General features: G+C 39.8%; 1 protein-coding gene across 1 annotated transcript in view; it reads left to right on the top strand.

Moving 5' to 3' along the window:
- Positions 1 to 10617, top strand: part of TOX (thymocyte selection associated high mobility group box) — a gene marked incomplete at its 3' end in the record, with an annotated part of 227982 nt that extends 217365 nt beyond the window's left edge. Inside the window, exons 8-9 of the mRNA XM_080639674.1 lie at positions 9148 to 9299; positions 10581 to 10617. Coding sequence (XP_080495800.1) covers positions 9148 to 9299; positions 10581 to 10617 — 189 coding nt within the window. The remainder of the gene's footprint in view (positions 1 to 9147; positions 9300 to 10580) is intronic.
- Between the last annotated feature and the right edge of the window lie 7848 nt (positions 10618 to 18465).

The following is an 18465-nucleotide window of genomic DNA, read 5'->3' as shown; positions in this document are numbered from 1 at the left end:
GCTAGATAGGTATACCTTTTTTTTACTGGAAATAAGTGGGTTGTGCCCAGTATCCCAATATGATGGTGCTTTTTTTTCTCTTCATTCTCAATGGTTTAATTGATTCTCAATACATTTTCTAGGAGTTCTGAATGAATGCAGGCCAAGCATAATACTGTGACTTTTGGGCCCAGGCCTATGGAGGGTTAGAGCCGATTAACTCTGCTAACATTCTGAGAGAAAATTTCCTTTTGTATTGAATGAGCCCTGACTATCAATAATAAGATCTTGCCTTGCAAAGAGACAGTAGAATGATTTTTTTTTTTTTTTTTTGGATGGAGTTGCAAGAATCTACAGAATTTGTATACACAAAACTTGTCAGTTGGGGTTGATAATAAATAGTCATGAACTTGCTACATGTTTTGAATATCTCTATAAATTCACCTTTGCTAACAAGGCATTTGCATTTGCTTTCCAAGCTGGAAACATTTCATCTCAAGACTGGCCTTTAGAGAAGGGAATACCTGAACACAAAACATAGCTGGGAGAACAATTTAATGGGGAAAGAAATTTTTCAAAGGAGGACAAAGGCAAAAAAAAGAAAAAAAGATTTTCAAATCTGGACTGATAAATTCAGCTGTTTGGAAGGTGAACCAAGGTTCAGTGCTCATGGTGATATGATTTTTTTCAGTCTTTGACCTTAGTCCTGAATGTGATTTGGAATAATCAGACAGGAAGGAAAACTTGTATTTTTCCTGGTCCAGTTTATTTTTCACAGAGTAAATAAATACTCATCAGACTTATGACCACAAAAATGTGGAGTCTGTCACTGTCATGTATTCCTGAAGGTTTTCCTATTGGTTAGAAATCCAGTGTCCTGGTGAGAGTGTCCTGGGAGAGCGCATGCTCAAGTCTCAGAGAAACTCAGGAATTAACCACAAACCTAGACAGCTGGAATTAGCCAAGGAAAGTCCTAGACAGGTGAGCAAAGAGGGTCTGTCTGGAGCTTCTAAACCTGATGCAATCCTGGTTGAACCTGAAGGGTCAGGATAATGAGAAACAAAACAATGAACTCAATGCAGTATCCTGCTTCATTTGCCAAACATGGCAGATGACGTTTGTGACAGAAGCCTGTTTAAGTTGTATAGTTATATTTCACAGAGTTTTTATTGGAGATCCAGTCTTCCAAGTTCAGATTGTTTGCCAGGTTCAGTGTCACTTGTACATTACTTGTCCAGTGCAGACTTATAGAAGATAAAACCCCTTATGTCTTTTCCAGAATCATTGATAGGCATAATTTACTCAACAGATTTTAAAATCTGGCTTTATTTATGGAATTCATAGTACAGTAGGAGCTAGCAAAAAGATGTAATGCAGATGTTAGATACTTGCATGTCTATACATACATCATCATTATTGTATGAATCCAAACACTTAGGTGCTATTCCAAGCCATTACATACTACAAAAAAGGTAAGATAATATGAATCTTCTGGTGCTTTATTTTACCATGTTGCACACTTGTAGCATATGGTGTGCACATCAGTGACTTGAGAGTAATTTCACTCATCTGTGAGATATGTGGCATGCAATTATTTCTAACTTAAGAGAAAACACAGGGCACTAGGTTGTATAAAAGAGGTGTCTAGAAGTCATATGTAGACCTGTACTGTGATGAGTCTTGCTTTACTAAGAACAAGTCAATAAAGCAAAAAATGGTGTATCGCTGTGTTCCTGCTCTCCACTATTAATCTCCTGAAAGGTTAGGTTAAATACTTTTTACCAGCTTATATTCCTTAATCAGAAAGGCTGATGCTCATAATGAAGATATCGTGGTGAGATATTTCTGAGCTTCACTGCCAATCTTAACTACATTTCTCTTTAAGCACTGTGAAAAATCTGCAAGGAAGTTTATACTTCTTATACTCCTTCTTTTGTTTTGAAGTAATATAACCTTTGACCTCTGGAAAAACTATGTAATTTCACTTTGGAATATTTGTAAATTTGTTTATTTATTTGTTTGTTTATTTATTTATTTTAGCATACGAAAGTTTACAGAGTTTGAGAATTTAGTTTAAATATAGGATCCATTTCCTTTCAAGACAGATGTTGGTATCTTAAATTTTAGGGCAACAGGCATACTACACCATGACTTGCAATGCTAGAGTAGCACAGTGGTATCCTCTCTAGTCTCTTGGGTATGCCTCTTTCTAGTCATACTCAAGCTATATTAGAAAACACTATCACCAGGATTTTATATTGCATTAGAGCAAGGAAGACAGGTTGGCCACCAAATGGCAAAGAACAAGAAGTCAAGAAACTGTAACCTGAGCTTCTTTCTGGCTCAGTTTTCTAAGGATTCTGCTCTTCTCTCTGCTCAAAACACTGCTCACCACAGAGTGAGTTAAGAGGAAAAGGCATAGTGGAAAAAGAAGCAAGCCCTCCAAATGATGGAGCAGCATAGAACCAACAGCAATGGGGACAAACGGAACCAACCTGTGTGTCTGGCCCATGGTGAGGAAGGAAGAAGGTCTCTCGATGTGAGGCTCCAGTCCGCAGCAGCACAGTGTAGACCCTGCTATTCTGCTACATAAAAAGACAGCCAAGAGGAATGGGAGACTATGTGGTCTGGTAAACCAGAAGCAATAGTTGTATTTATTTCAACTTTTTTTCACTTCCTCCTCCCTCAGCTGTTTGATTTCCTCCATGCTAAAGGTGTGGCCACCCTAAGCCTTTTCCAAAGACCCCAAAAGGAACCTAGTTTGTGTAAGCAGAACAGAAAATAATTAACATCCCACTCCCTACAGCATGACTTACAACAGGAGATATTTTCCTTTTCAGAAGCCTCACTACTGCTCATACCAAACAGACTAATACACCTTAAGAAGAAATTAGGTAAATTCTCTCATGTCATGCTACAGCATGAAGCGTTAATAAGGGCAAGGGAAGGGTAAGTCTGCCAACAGCTTCCTAGCAGTCTTCTACTGCAGGCATTCGCAGACTCACCTGGCTGGGCACCACCATTGCAGACAGATAGCTGTGCTGCAGACCTGTTAGAAACAGTAGTCACAGGTGCCACCAGTGGTGAGTTGTCATTTCTTTCCTTTTTTTTGTGACATCTAGCTTTGAAATAGTTAGTGGCTTACTAGTGTGACGCTCAGTGGTAGCAGGCTTAAGAAATCCTTGTTCTCTACAGATCCCCTGCCTTAACACTGTGGCTAGGGGAGATGTCGTGGTTTAAACCCTGTCAGCAAGTCAGCCACGCAGTTTCTACTCACACACACCCCCCCGCCCCTGGAGGGATGGGGAGGAGAATCAAAAGAATGTGACTCCCAGGGGTTGAGATAAGAACAGTTCAATAACTAAGGTATAACACAAATCACTACTGCTACCACCAATAATAATAATGATAAAGGAAATAACAAGGGAAGAGAATACAATACCACCTGCCGAAACGAGCCCAACCGAGCAGAGAGTGCCCTTCCGGGTAACTCTCAGTTACATCCTGGGCATGACGTGCTGTGGTATGGAATACCTCTTTGGCTAGATTGGGTCAGGTGTCCTGTCTCTGCTTCCTCCCGGCTTCCCCTCCTCCCTGGCAGAGCATGAGGCTCAGAAAGTCCTTGGTCAGACTAAACATTCTGACCAGCAACTAAAAACATTGGTTTTATCAGCGCTGTTCCGATGCCGAAAGTCAAAAACACAGCGCTGCATCAGCTACTAAGAAGGAGAAAAAATGACTGCTACTGCTGAACCCAGGACAGGGAGATTTGGTCACTCGTTTTCTCCAGGCGAGGGAGGATAGTTTCTTATCCTAAAGAGCATCTTGTGGTATGTCTGAAGTACTGCCATCTCCAAGAAAAATCACATAAGGAACCAGATTCCAGTCCTGGCAAGCAGGAACACAATTCTCCAAAGCCACTGTGCATGAAATCCACAAACTCTTCTTCTGTGTGTAACTTTGAGGAGGAATTAGGAAGTGCTGACCTGGGGAGACAGTTCTGCCCCCACTGCTACCAGGACAATGAGCTGATATTTATCAGCTCCACAGGGAACAGCATGTCCTCCACTGCCTGCACATGTGCAGCTGCCAAACCAAGAGAGACTGCCAGCTGGAGAAGGGCAGTCTCCTCCACGAGTCCACAAAAAGTACAGAGCATCAAGAAGATCAGAAGGGTTGGTAGCCAAAAATCCTCAGTGACTGCACAATTTCCATTACTTTAAAAATCAATTAGTTCTGTGGAGTATACAGCAATGCATCCAAATTGTTCTGAAATGCACAAGGCAAAGTAATATTTAAGTATTAGCATTTTGGTCATATGCCTAGAATTAGTAAATACTTTTTAATTTGTTTTGAGCAATCTTCTCTATTTGAGTTATCCAGATATTTTTTTGATTTTTTTTTTTTTTTTTTTCTGGAAAGGAGACTATTTTGTCTCTTTTCCTTCCTGTTCCAAAACAATTAATTAATAAATTAAATAATGGGTATACTGTAGACCTTCGAGGTACTTGTTTACAGTGTTAATCCTTTGCACTGAAAGAAATGACTGTTTAGTTCTATTCTCAATCTATTCTCAATTAGATCCTGATTGTTATTATATTTAACTTCTAATTCTGAATTATGCTATGTTTTTCTTAAATATTATTAAAGTGAGCCACATTAAAGTTTTACTTTGTGAAAGTCTAAATCCATTGTGTAGCAGTTTTTCTTTCATCCACTTTTGATACACTGGAAGAAACACTGTAGATTAGAAGAGTGTGATTTTTCTTTAATTAAATGCTCATGTGAGCATTTTATCAGTGTATTATTTTTAACCTGATAAAAGAGTTGCTTCTCTCCAGTCTGTTTCTTAGGTTTGACATGATGTTCAATTTTTTCTTAGTGGGGATCAGATAGTCTGAATCTTAACCCTTGTCATTCAAATCAGCACAATTTCTCCAATGATCAGGCTAAAATGGTGTCTAAAGTTGCAACCTGTTTTCTGTTTCAAAGTTGTTCTTCCCTTTCTGTACTCACACAGACATTTTTGCTTCTTTCTGAGTGTACTCCACTATGCAGCCTGTTGTACTGTGCTGTTTTGTGTGGGGAGTGCTGAGACTGAGGATTCATTCCCTCCCAGATACACCCCATCCTTGTTAAGGAAGCCTTTTAAGTAGCCCTGCTGGAAGCATCTCCTTTCCTGTTCAAAATCCTTCACCCAAGAATGGGGTGGGATGGGAAGTCCTGTTACAATCTCTGTCCCACATCAGTTCATAGGTAAAGCAAGCAAAACTAGATTCTTAACGCCTAGTAATCATGGCTGCAAGTGTATGCATAACAAAGTAGAAGATTAACGTATGTCACATTTTATTTTTTATTTTTTTTTTTAATAATAACTCATTTTAGTCTACTTTTAGGTATTTGTTTTCCTTTAGAAAATAAATATATACAGCAAGATGATTGCATAGCCTGCCAAAAGTAATAGCCTCATTTTTTCTAGTGTATATTGTATATAGTAAACTCAGGGACCTGCTATATTTGTCCAGATTTTTCCTCTTTTTTGTTAGCTTTGTCTTCGAATGAGGTCAAGAGGAAAAAAAAATCATTAATATCTGTCAACTTCCTTTATAACCTTAAGGAAAAATCTTTCTATGATATCACACAGACAGATTTTCAATTTCCTTGTGTAATAAACAGATGCTTTAGGATTTGGATGTAATTTAAAGGTTTAAAATATCACATTGAGATTGATGAATAAATCAGTTGTGAAGACAAAAACATTGATGCCTGTTGAAAATACCTCTCCAGACAGGCAGGAAATGAAATTAGTTCCCAGTAAAGTGTGGAGATGAGGATCACTGTTTAGTTCTGCTGCAGGCTTTTTAGGACTTGCTACAGTGGCACAACGAAACTGCTAGGGCTACAGAAATCTAATTAAAAAGCAAATGTCCCTCCTGACATCGAATTAATCTTTATCAAGTTCCCTATTTTTATTTCAATCTGGAACAAGAAAATGAAGTTTAAAATTCTAGGCATGTTGCAAAACAGTTGGTGATTTTCTCTTGGGCATTACGATGCAAAAACATTCAGCATTGTTTAATTAGACCTCGAAGCACTCATTTTCTGAGCACTTTTTATTTCATCATTGTTTGTTAAGGGCTTACATAAATAATACACAAATATTTACTACAAGCCTGGTACAAGGCTGTCTCCCTCTGTTGTAGCTATCTCTACTTCCAGAGCTCTTCTGTTGGTGAAAATGCTGAAGTAATTATTGCTTACATCTCAAACATCACCATGCTTTATCAGTCCTTCATATTGAGTTTGGGTTTCATAAATTACTTTGCCTTAGAAGTACACTTCCCAGCACCCACACTGCTTGGTTGAGGTAGCCCTCAACCCCAGAGGGACCGCTGAACTCAGCTGCTTCAGAGCTGCAGCCTGGCTCAGATACCTCTGCACCACATTAAAATCTAGTGTATGAGCATGTCCTAAGAAACAGGCTCCAATCCCAGACAGTTGTAAACTAAACAGACTTGCCAGGTGCAAGATGAAAGTGTTGTTACCCCTTAATTTGCAGATAGGAGAATTAAGTTTGGATCTGTGGTCCCAACTTTAATATGAGAGGCATCAATTCAGTCCAAGCGTATGTGCATGCATGCTTCGCTGGAGGACAGCCAAAGCAATTTGTCTGTGGTCATACAGAAAATCTGAAAAAATATAAGTCCCCACCCAGTTCGAAGCTGGCATTTAAACTACAGGACCATCCTCCAGCATCTAAGCTATTCATTTATTTAATTTAAGACAAGAGGGAATGGCTTTAAACTGAAAGAAGGTAGATTTAGATTAGACATGAGGAAGAAATTCTTTACTGTGAGGGTGGTGAGACACTGGAACAGGTTGCCCAGAGAATTTGTGGATGATCCATCCCTGGAAGTGTTCAAGGACAGACTAAATGGAATTTTGAGCAACCTGGTCTAGTGCAAGGTGTCCCTGCCCATGGCAGGGGACGTGGAACTAGATGATCTTTAAGGTCCTTTCCAACCCAAACCATTCTGTGTTTCTATGATTCTATTATTTGCTGTAAGTCCAGAAGAAATTAAATGGATATTGCATTGATGGTCTCTTCCTCTAATTTGAGGGAACTGTCTCTTCTTGCTGCATGCTCACTTGCATGCTTTGCTACAGCACTGCTGGAGCTGCTGGTCCCATATAGTGCTTTTCTCATATATAATTGTTTCATGAAGACTGATAAGAGATAGCTCAAGGGCATTTCTACCAAAGGTAGACCTGATTGCCTGAGGGTAGGATGTGCTTCTGCGGTTAGTTTACTCTTACAGCAAAATTAGGAAGTCCTTATGGATGATGTTTTGTATAAAAATGATGATGGTGATCTACAAAACCAATTTTTCTGCCTTCTAATTACATGAACCTCCAATTAAAGTCATTGGGAAATTTGCTCAATTACAGTTTCCTTTGGATCCGTTGCAGGCATGGGGGTTGTTTAGCAGCCTGATGTGCAGCTTTGGAGCCTGGTGAAAAAGCAGTGTACAGTCACCACGGGTGGGTTTTATTGTACTTTATTAGCTGGGCAGTGTATAATTTACATGACAACTAGATGCAGAATTCAGCTGTGGACTTGCCTGCTACTGTTTCTTGGAGTAATCAAAGACAAAGTGAGGCTTCAAAGAGCTGAAATGCGTACTGAAGTGTGACTTGGAATATACTCCATATGGGAGATAATATGGAAGAAAATGGCACTCATTTATGGCCACAATCCAAGATCAGGATGAGTGGAGTGGGTTGACGGTATACACTAGAGACGTGGCAGGGCAGAACACCCTCAGGACCTCTGGGAAAGAGCCGGAGTATAATGCACCAAGAAAGAGAGATTTGAAGAAGGAACTGATATGCTATACTTGAAGGAAGTTCATTTCTGTGGATGGAGGGGCCAGGCAAAAACTGAGAATACTCATTTATATTGATTAAAGATAGTGTGGCTGACTTGTTAAACCTGGAGAAAAAAAAACACAGCTCTCCACAAAATTCCTGTCCCAGTGAAAGCTGTGTGCAAGAAGTGATCACAGATATGATGACATAATCACATAATAAGCTACAATTTAAAACTAAAAGCTGTGAGCTTCAATTCAGTCTATTCTTTACATGGACTTTGGCCAGACAGAAGGGGTTTTCAAACTAGGTATCTCGATTCAGGTTCAGTTTCTGATTTAGCAGCTACATATCCGCATAACTTGAGTGGGAATTGTATGCCCTTCCCCAGGAAGAAGTTTGGTCTGGGTTTTTTTCAGCAGTCGTTGATTGCTTTCATACAGCACTCCCATACTTTTACCCAGCGTAGTTCTTCTAACTCTACAGGAATATGATATACATTTACACAGGGTGAACCAGATACATCAGCCTTGAAATTTCAGTAGTTCTCCTGGTTTTGAAACACAATATTTAAACATCCTCATATATCAAAAGAGCTAAAAATTATTATAACTTCACATGACAGAGGTTTCAGGGAGCAGGTTAGATGTCTCTTTGTAACTTCCACTTTTTTTCTCAGCTTCTTAGTTTCAAAAAGCAAATTATTCTGTGCTACTTTCGCTACATTAGTCCAACAACTGTTAAAAGGCTTTGGTTGAATTTCTGTTTAGTTGAGAGAGAAGTACAAATAAAAGAAGCAGCAGATGGTCCCTTTGTGACTGAATGAAGAAAAAGGGTTTTGAGAACAATATGTGAATAGGTGTAGTCTAATAAAACAGTCAGCCACCTGCTGCCTCCATCCTTCAAAAAGATTCTGTTGCATATTCTGGGAATTAACAACTAGTGTGTATCCTTACATTTAATCTAAATGGATCTAAGGAGCAAACAGGGTTTTTTGCCCCGGTGCTGATTGAGTTGTTCTCTTGGTTTTGAATTGTTTCTGCACTGTCCCTTTTAGTTTCTTCCTGTGACCCTAGTAGATAACAATTTGGCAGTGTTTCATTTCTCAAATCAAACAACAATTTAAAAACTTAGAAAGCACCAACATGTTTTTTCCTATTTGAATTTTGATGACCTAAAGTACACCTGGAAAAGGAAGTATTCTACAATTTCACAGTATGCATATTTTGGGGTTTTTTTATTGTATCCGAACTCTTGCTTGGTTTCCATACATCATAATGTACTTGCTTTCTCCTCTAGGGATTTACTCTTCAGCCTGATTATCAGAATATCATCAATCCAACATCAACAGCTGCACAAGTTGTTACCCAAGCAATGGAGTATGTTCGTTCAGGGTGCAGAAATCCTCCAGCACAGACTGTGGACTGGAATAATGACTACTGCAGTAATGGGTAAGCAGCCAGTGAATGCCACCTTGTGTTGACCAATATTCATGACACAAGTGTCTGATAAAACTTGGAAACTTTGTTGCCTGTTTCCCTATAGGATTTCAGAAGTGCATCTGTGAATGTACTGTATTTATTCAGGAGTTAGACTGTTGTGGGACAAGAAGTTTTCAATACATGCATTTATTAGGTATTGTTGTCACTTTATCACAGCACATACACTTTGATCTTAGAGAACTTCTGTTTGTTAGAAAATCAGGACTGAAATCTTGAGGGAGAAGGTACAGGAAAGAAGTTTTAAGATGACTATGTCCTATCTGAGAGGCAAATGGCATGAACTATTTTCTCCAAATACTCCATTGCTGAGAAGAGCTTGCTGCCAGTGAAAACAACTAGTTTGGGTCATGAAAACCAAACAGTGAGATGCAGGGGTGATGTATGTGATACAAGATACAGGGAAGGGAATTGGCATGAGGATCACATGACTGTAACCAGAAACAAAACACCATGCCTGTAAGAGCTCTACCATAAGGTCAGTAGCCCCTTCAAACCCCCAGCTCTTCTGCAACATGGGTTTTCTGGAGCCATATTGCTGTCCACAGAACTGCATGGAAACATTTAAGACTCTGAACAGAAGGTATCTTTTGAGTTTTAAATGATAGATGTTGTGCCTTGTGAACATGCTGACCAGCCTGACCTCTCCTTGACCTTGGCATGAATCACCAAGGCAAAGGCAGATAAAAGCTCTTAGTTGCTACCAAATCATCAAATTAGCGCAGAGAAATGAACACAAACACATGCCTACCCAAAGCGTTTTGGCTGTCTGTATGAGGGAATAAAATAGGCCAGAGATATCAGCATCTGGCACCTATGTGCATGTAACTAAGGTTTCCTGACCTCTAAGGAAAGTGGCCACATCATATTAGGGTGCTTATGGAATATTGTTCCAAGACCTGTGCTGAACCCTCAGCTGTACCTGTCTATGCAGTACATGAAAGAGGGACCATCAGTGCTACCAATCTGCTAAAGTAGGTGATGTCAAACCAGAGCTTAAACCCATGTCCCAGGCCTGTGTAGTTTAGAGCCAGATGTGGTCTTCAGGTTGCTACATGCCACTATGGCACTAGGATTTTTCTTACTATTACCATGGTCATGAAGCCATACTTCAGTGATATGCTTGGAATTAATGACCTGTGGTAGAGATATGGGGTTTTTTTTGAAGAACAGGACTAAAATATCGGAAAAAGAAATGTAAAATCGCATTTGTTCTTTTTTCTTTTTGAACAGGGGCATGCAGAGGGACAAAGCACTCTACCTTACCTGAAAATCTGAAACACCTTTCCTTTCCACTGAGGAATGCAGGGAAGTCTTTTCATCATGGATTGCTTTATGCAGTCAAGGCAGTTCTGCATTTTATTAGGAAATACAAGTTGCTAAGCACTTAGGACTATTTGAGCTTGTGGGTCACCCACTCCGGAAAAAATAGTCTTGCTTCTTCCTTTTTCTTTTTTTTTCTCTTTTTTTTTTTTACCCATTTTTTTCTCTTTCTTTCTCCTTTCCATCCCTACCCTGAGATCCTTTAACGGACATTGCTTTTCTTCTTCCCTGAAGGAAACTTGGACCATTCAGATTTTATGTTGGTTTTTGCTGTGAAGTGCTGCGATAGTAACTGCCTTAGCAACTGTAGATGTCTCAGATAAAAGTCCTGGATTTTCCATTGGTTTTTCATAATGGGTGTTTATATGAAACTACTAAAGACTTTTTAAATGGCTTGATGTAGCAGTCATAGCAAGTTTGTAAATAGCATCTATGTTACACTCTCCTAGAGTATAAAATGTGAATGTTTTTGTAGCTAATTGTAATTGAAACTGGCTCATTCCAGTTTATTGATTTCACAATAAGGGTTAAATTGGCAAACATTCATATTTTTACTTCATTTTTAAACAACTGACTAATAGTTCTATATTTTCAAAGTGTCTGGAGAAAAAAAAAAAAAAGTAAAATATTCCCAAATTATATTAATTTAAAATATTGGCTTTGTCTGATGAAATAAACACAAAAAAAAAAAAAAAAAAATAAAGGACAGAAACTAATGTTGATAAAGAGCAAACACATTTATTTTGTACTGCCTAAAAAAAGCTTCTTTTTTTTAAAAAAAGAAAATCACTTTATGTGTCCTTTCGTGTATAAAACTGCCAAATGCTTACCTGATATTTTATTAGATGCGGAAACAGATTGGAGACAGCTAAATTATAACCTTTACATATGGCTATGTATTATTGTTTCTTCATACTGTGTCTGTATTTAATCTTTTTTATGGAACCTGTTGCGCCTATTTATGAAATAATAAATATAGGTGTTTGTAAGTAAATTTGTTAGCATTTTAAAGAGGTTTCTTTGACGCTTTAACGTTTGCTGGCACAAATTGTTCACAACTGATGTGAATACTTTATTTAGTTTTTACAGTGACATATACAACACCAAACCTGCTTTACTGGCAGAAAATGAAGGTAACCAATACTTATTTCTCTATTTCTTTCATTGTTAAGGAAAAAGTAAAAAGATTTTAAGTAATTCCCTTTTTAAAGCATTGTAACAGGAAGTTGCCCAAAACTAAGGCTTGAACCAACAAAACTAACTGAATAAAGCTGCATAATGCTGCTTCTTGGAACTTCATCAGTTTTGGTTAATTAGTCAAGAGGAATAAAAGTATTGCCAACAGAAATATTACCAAATATGCTTCAGCCATTTTATTATACATGCAAAAGGTCCTACAGAGTTGTAGGGACTGTAGCACAAATAAAGTGAAAGGTAAGTTCAGCAGCCACAGGGAAAGGGTTAAAAAAATCCAAAAGAAGGTATTTTTGTCGAAGTTTTGGATCAGGGATAGCTCTGAAAATATATTTCAGAAGGATTTCATCCCAGATGCCTGTCCAGTTAATGGGGAGTACCATGGATTTGTATTTTCTGTGTGAAATAAAGAAAGCAACTTGGATAAAATACACATTATGCAATGCCATTGAGTTTTCTTTAAAAACAAAACAGAAACAAAGGCATGCTTGTTTTTGAATGATTTCAGGCAATGTACAATTGGAATCACTTGGCATGTAATAACTAATAAATAATGCAGATCAGATGTGATTACTGAAATGACTGTAGCTGAGAGCTCTAATTTTCCTGTCTTGAAACTGTATGAGAACTCATGATTAAATTCACAGTTTATTGTTTGTCTGTTTAGTACTTTAGAAATATATCAGCACTACTAATTACCCAATGTCTTCTATTTATTATATTATAGTAAACTACATTTTCCACTCATATTAATTTTAAAGCAAGAAGATAATTACTGAGGATGAGAAAAATCAGCTTTGATTTTGAAAGGCAGTTTTCCTTTTTCTGTTATGGAAAAGAACTGTGTTATCTTCATTTCTTTTAGAGCAGGTGCACAGTCACATAAAGTTGTTAATTTCAGTATCCAATCAGAGTTCAAAATACAAGAAAACTTTAATGTAAATAAAAAAATACATCATGAATAAAATACTTATTCTGTATGAACATCTGGCTAGTTGGTGTCCCTCAGTCTGTAAGAAGGGAAACCTTTGGTGTGTTTACCATGCAGCACCATACCCATCCACTGCTTTGAGTGTGGTTCTGTATCTGGGCTCTGTTGGGACAGGACAGCTATGCTGAAAGAACAGCTTTTTTGGCCAGGGTTATACTGAAGCCACTTTGTTCCAAAGGAAAGATCCAACTTCAGTGCATAAACATCAGTTCTTCTTATCTGACCTTGGGAAAAAGCAATGGTTGCCCGCTACTTCGGTTTCAGCTGTGCATTGACATACACAGGTTGTCAATAGATGTAGCCTAGAAAGCTGAGATCTTTTTGTAAGCAGGTGAAACTCCACTGGAGTTCATGAGGATATTCCGCATCCTTCGCTAAAGCTCTGTGGCTTAGGCCACCCTAACACGTACACCAAAGTCACTGATTGTAAGTCGCCATCTGTCATAATGATGATAGAAAGCACACAGGAACAAAACAACCTACACTTTGAAGCAACACAGTACAGCAAGTAAATAAGATAAAGACATCTGTCAAAGTGATAGAAACAAAGGGAAATAATGTCTTCCATCAACTGAATTTTTAATTGTTTTTTTTTTTTTTAAAGTGGTAGGCAAAATGCAAGGTTAGCAACACACGCACTCTGCAAGATGTAAACCCCATTTGCTTTCACCAAGGTAAGCAGAGGTTTTGAAAAGGAAAGGGTGTTCAAATTTAATGCTGCTCTCAGTGTGCCACATTCTGGCAACGTGAGTCCATGTCTATCACCAAATTCACAGAGGTTAGCGCAGAAATCCCACCCTGCTGCTGCCTCTGGCCCAAAGCAGTTCTGTAAAGGGACCCACTATAGGATTCCCTCACACACACCATTCATCCACAGGCAATAAGTGATGTATTCATGGAAGGTCCCAGCCATTCACAATGAAATGTAATGTATTCATGCCCACTTCTCTCTCTTTTACCAAGTACCAGTTCCTGATTCCAATGGTGTCTCTGCCAAATATTCCCTGCGAGGCTCCTCTGTAAACAGGAAACCTGACAATAAAAGAGCTTATTACTGGAAGGTAAAACATGCTCTTACCACTTTCCTCAACCTTCTGAGACTTTATCTCAACATGAACTAACATCTCCAAGACTATATCTGCTTATTTCTTAGCCGATCCTGTAAACATGGCAGACCGACAGAGATCTCTTTCTGTGCTCTGGGGACATGGAGGAGGTAAAAATCCTTCTTTTGCGCACTATGTGAGAAGCAGCTGAAGAGCTGTATGTAACCCATACAGAAGTTACTCCATAGAGCTCTCATTAAGAGGGAGGCATATACAGATTAGAAGTAGAGGCAGAGGCAGAGGTAGAGGTAGAGGTAGAGGTAGAGGTAGAGGTAGAGGTAGAGGTAGAGGTAGAGGCAGAGGTAGAGGTAGGGCTAGAGACAGAGGCAGAGACAAACAGACAGATACATAACCATTGCCCTGTTTGTTATTTGTCTGGTGTCTTCAAGTTGTTTTTCATTTGAATGAAATACTCTAGTGAGTACCGCAGTGTGCTGGCAGTGCTGCAGGAGGTGCTCAGCACCTCAGAGAACATGAGGTGCTTTGTGTCAGGTCTCGCAGACGGCATTTGGTTTCCTTTGCAAAGTCATGTATTTTAGTATTACCCAGCAGCACATTAAATCACAACTCAAATGTAGTCCTTATTCCACCGACAAGAGGACAAGTGAGAACAATGACTTGTAACATTTCAGAGCCTGTCACAGTTACTGCCTAATTAGAGAAACCAACTAGCAAATGTGCATCTGCATGGATCCTGCCACTGTCATAATTTCACATTCTATTAAGGGCTTGCTGCAATAGACACTTTACAAAGAAATTTTGTTCAGGCTAATACCAAGCTGGCAAACACATAATTGGCTAGAAAATAAAACAGGAGAGGGAAAAAAGAAAGAAAGAGAGGAAGGGGGAAAAGAAACATTCCTATTTGGAAAACAAGCTGTGTGCAAAAATCCACAGAATACTGCCGAGAAGATCCTTACCCTCTGACAATTGTGTGTTTACAACGAGTCTGAGCATAATTGCTCTGATGGGCTGTCAAGGAAAAGATTAATTTGGCAAAGATTAGTATTGACTTGCTGTTTATTAAGGCTTTTAAACAGCTGTATCTGGCAACATTCCTGTAAGTGCCTGTCATGTCTGAAAATCAGGCTCACACCCGGGTGCTTGCCAGCTGTTGCTAAACAATCTTACCACTTTGAGTATCTTTCTCCAGGCCAAACAGCAAGAGCAAAGTATTGCCAAATGAGTCTCTCTCGTCCTGTCACTTTTCAGATCTGAGAGCTCAAATATCAGTTGATGGCTTGATGGCTGAGCTGATAGCAGCTGCTGGGAGCCCGCACGGTGGTTAGAGAGGTGCTCCACCAGCCTGTCCCCCCGTGCCAAGGGGAGGACACTGCTGTTGGTCACCTCACCGACACCGAAAACCACAGCTTTCAACTGCTGCAATGCAAAAGGAGGTTTAAACCCTTTAGTGCTGCCAATCAAAGTTTCTTAGGAGGCACTCCAGAGTGAGAGGTTCAGCTCCGCCGGGCTCTGATGGATGAAGACAACAGGCTAGGAGGGTGTGTGAAAGTACAGTAGACACCATTAATCTCTAGAAAATGAGCCAACGTTTTCTTCTATGATTCTTTCCCCCAGACTGCTGATAAACACAAGTCATAAAAGTCATGCATGCAAAATACCCTGGTTCAATGGAAACCTGTAAAAGCAAAGATGTCAGCTGTTGTATTTGTTACATTACTTAAAACATTTCAGCTTGCATTGTAGGCTTCAGTAGTGAGCTCAGAAACAAATAATACCAATGGAAAGAAGGATATACGGCTGCAGCTAAATGCCAATACAAATAGCCATGTGTTACAATTAAAGTTGATTTGGCCTTTCAAATAGAAGTCTGATTTTCTGGGATTAATCTCGACCTTTTCAAGTTGCATCAGGCTGAAGTAAGTTGTCAGAACAGATGTGAATTTTGTTTGCAGAGAACAATTGCAATCCGGTAACCCTTACAACATCAGCATTTTCCAGACCGCCAGCCAGTTGACCGGTAAGGATGCGGACAGTGGATACAGAGAGCACGCAGCAGGCAGAACCAGAGGACTCATAGCCATGTCCAGAGGCTGGAAGTTTAGGTCAGAAAATCTCAAACTGGAACTGAAGTAGTTTTAACTCTGAATTTACCAAGCATTACCGTGGACGCACAACCACTTGGGAAAAAAAAAAGAAGTTAGATAAGGATGGATACCTTTGTAAAGCACATGTTCTTTAGCTAAATCAAACATTTAAGTAGGTGATGCTCCATGTGTTTCACAGAAGGCTGGGAACACATTTTGTAACACAGAAGTCTCTGAAGGCTCCAAGGATCACACATTTCAGATGCTGCTCTAAACTGGCTTTCTAAGAAGTTTTGGCTTACAATCTGCATAGCTCCAGTACTTAAGAAAAAAAAAGGGGGGGGGAGAATGAAAAAGGGGAAAAATAAAACCTCTAGTGAATATTCAGACTTCTCATATTTTGATACATAGAGTCAGTAACTTCCCAGCTCTATGCACAGCATGTATGCTGTCCTCGAGGGTCCCAAAGAGCCAAGTTCCAGTGGAAGTAAAAGACTCAAAGGCCTTTCCAACACAGGCTGAGGGTGGGGAGCAGAGGAGCTAGTTCCCTTACTGTGCTAGCACAGCAACTGTGGTTATGCAAGCCCTCTGCAGGGACAAAGCCTCCAGGTGGCTTTTGTGATACCGCCTTTCTTCACAATGGAACACTTGAATCTGTGTTTATGCCATCAGTGCAGTCACATTGTTAAATATTGAAGATGCAAGAAAGATTCTTCCTGCTGTCTATATAGCACGGCTTAGATAGCAACTAGAAGTTCCAAAGTTCATTCAAAAGCATGTCATTGCTTGAATAAAAAAGGCTGATGCCCTGTTTAGTAGAGAAAGCCTTCATGTTTTGATATCTACTTCTGCTCAGAGTTCTTAAATAATGAGCTGAGCATCTCCTTTTCTCTGCCATAGAAGCATGTGTTACGTAGTTTTGTAAGAGATAAATATAAAAGGAGGTAAGTGATGTGCCTGGGAACACAGAGCAATTTAGACTGGCTGAGATCTGAGAGTTTTGAAAAACAGACTTCTGCTTTACTCAGAACTAAAGTTCAAAAACTGTGAAGCAGCACTCAGATCCATGAGGACAGCTTTAACTTAGGTGAGAGATTTTACAAATCATATGTAACAGGAGGTGCCCAAGTTTTATTTGTTTTCAGCAGTTTTCCATTTTTAAGCCATATATGTACAGATGAGTGCAATTTTCAAACATAAACGTACACTTTAAGACGATTGAAATGAGAGATGTCTGAGTAATCTCTTGTCTCGTGTTGCTGTAATTTTTATCAAAATTTCAGGTTATGAGACTGGAATTTTTACCATACACAAACTTCTTTATTTGTCTTTCTCTTTTTGCAGAGTATCTGCTCCACTGCGCACCTCCATGGGCTGCAGTGGGACAGCCTGCCTCATCACAGGCTGCAAGAAAATCTCTGCTCTGATGCCTGGAGCTTCTCCTGCCCTGCTTCTGCACTGGCCTTGGTGTCTGCGGGGCTGTTTCACATATTCTCACCCCTCTCTCCAACTGCAGTTTCTCCTTCACGGTAACTTTACCGCCTTCTTAACTATGTTATCTCAGAGGCACTACCACCGTCACTGATGGGCTTGCCCATCACAAGAGGCAGGTCCATCTTTGAGCCATCTGGCATTGGCTCTGTTGGACACAGGGGAAGCTTCTAGTAGCTTATCACAGAAGACACCACTGTAGCTCCCCCCGCTACCAAAACCTTGCCATACAAACACAATACACTGAGTATTTCTAAACTCTTAAAAGACAATTTTTTGAGAACAGTTTGATCAAAAGCCAGAAATAGGATGTCCTGCCTTCTTGTGCTGTTGTCACCTTTGGACTAGGAAGGAACTAGAGCCCAGAGGTGGGAGCTTTTCCAAAAGTGACCCCAGTACAAGGAAAATATTGTCCTGCTGGAGAGAATCCAGTGGAGGTCACCACAATGGACAGGGGCTGGAGCACAGGGCATAGGTGGAGAGGCTGAGAGTGCTGGGTCTGGTTAGTCCCAAGGAGAGGGCTCCATGGTAAGCCCCCATAGCAGTCTGCAACTGCCTGGTGGGTCTTTATAAGCAAAGACAGAGCCCAAATCTTTCTGGAGGCAAACATGAAGGACAAGAGACAAGACACAAGATGTAATAAAGAAAGTTCTGATTATATATTAGGAAAAAGAATCACAAGGGGGAAGTTGAAAACACTGAGACAGGAGCCCAGAGAAGCTGTGGGCTCTCCCTCCTTGGAGAGTGCCATCTAAGTTGCACCAGATTTGGCTATGGGGGTAGGGGAGACCAGAAAACCTCTAAAGATCCCTTCCAATCTAGGCTAGTCTGTGACTGTTTCACACAAAATTCCCTGCACGTGGGATAGAAAGAAAGCCCAGCAGATCAAGGTTGTGTGGCCTCAAATTGCAAAAGGGAGCGAGAAAGTCTTTGTTGGTTACTTCCTGTTACACACCTCTTGTGCT

Source organism: Psittacula echo (genome assembly GCF_963264785.1).
Source record: "Psittacula echo genome assembly, chromosome: 2".
NCBI classification, from domain to species: Eukaryota; Metazoa; Chordata; class Aves; order Psittaciformes; family Psittacidae; genus Psittacula; species Psittacula echo.
The sequence above is the reverse complement of the archived record's forward strand: the minus strand, read 5'-3'. Positions and strand labels throughout refer to the sequence as shown.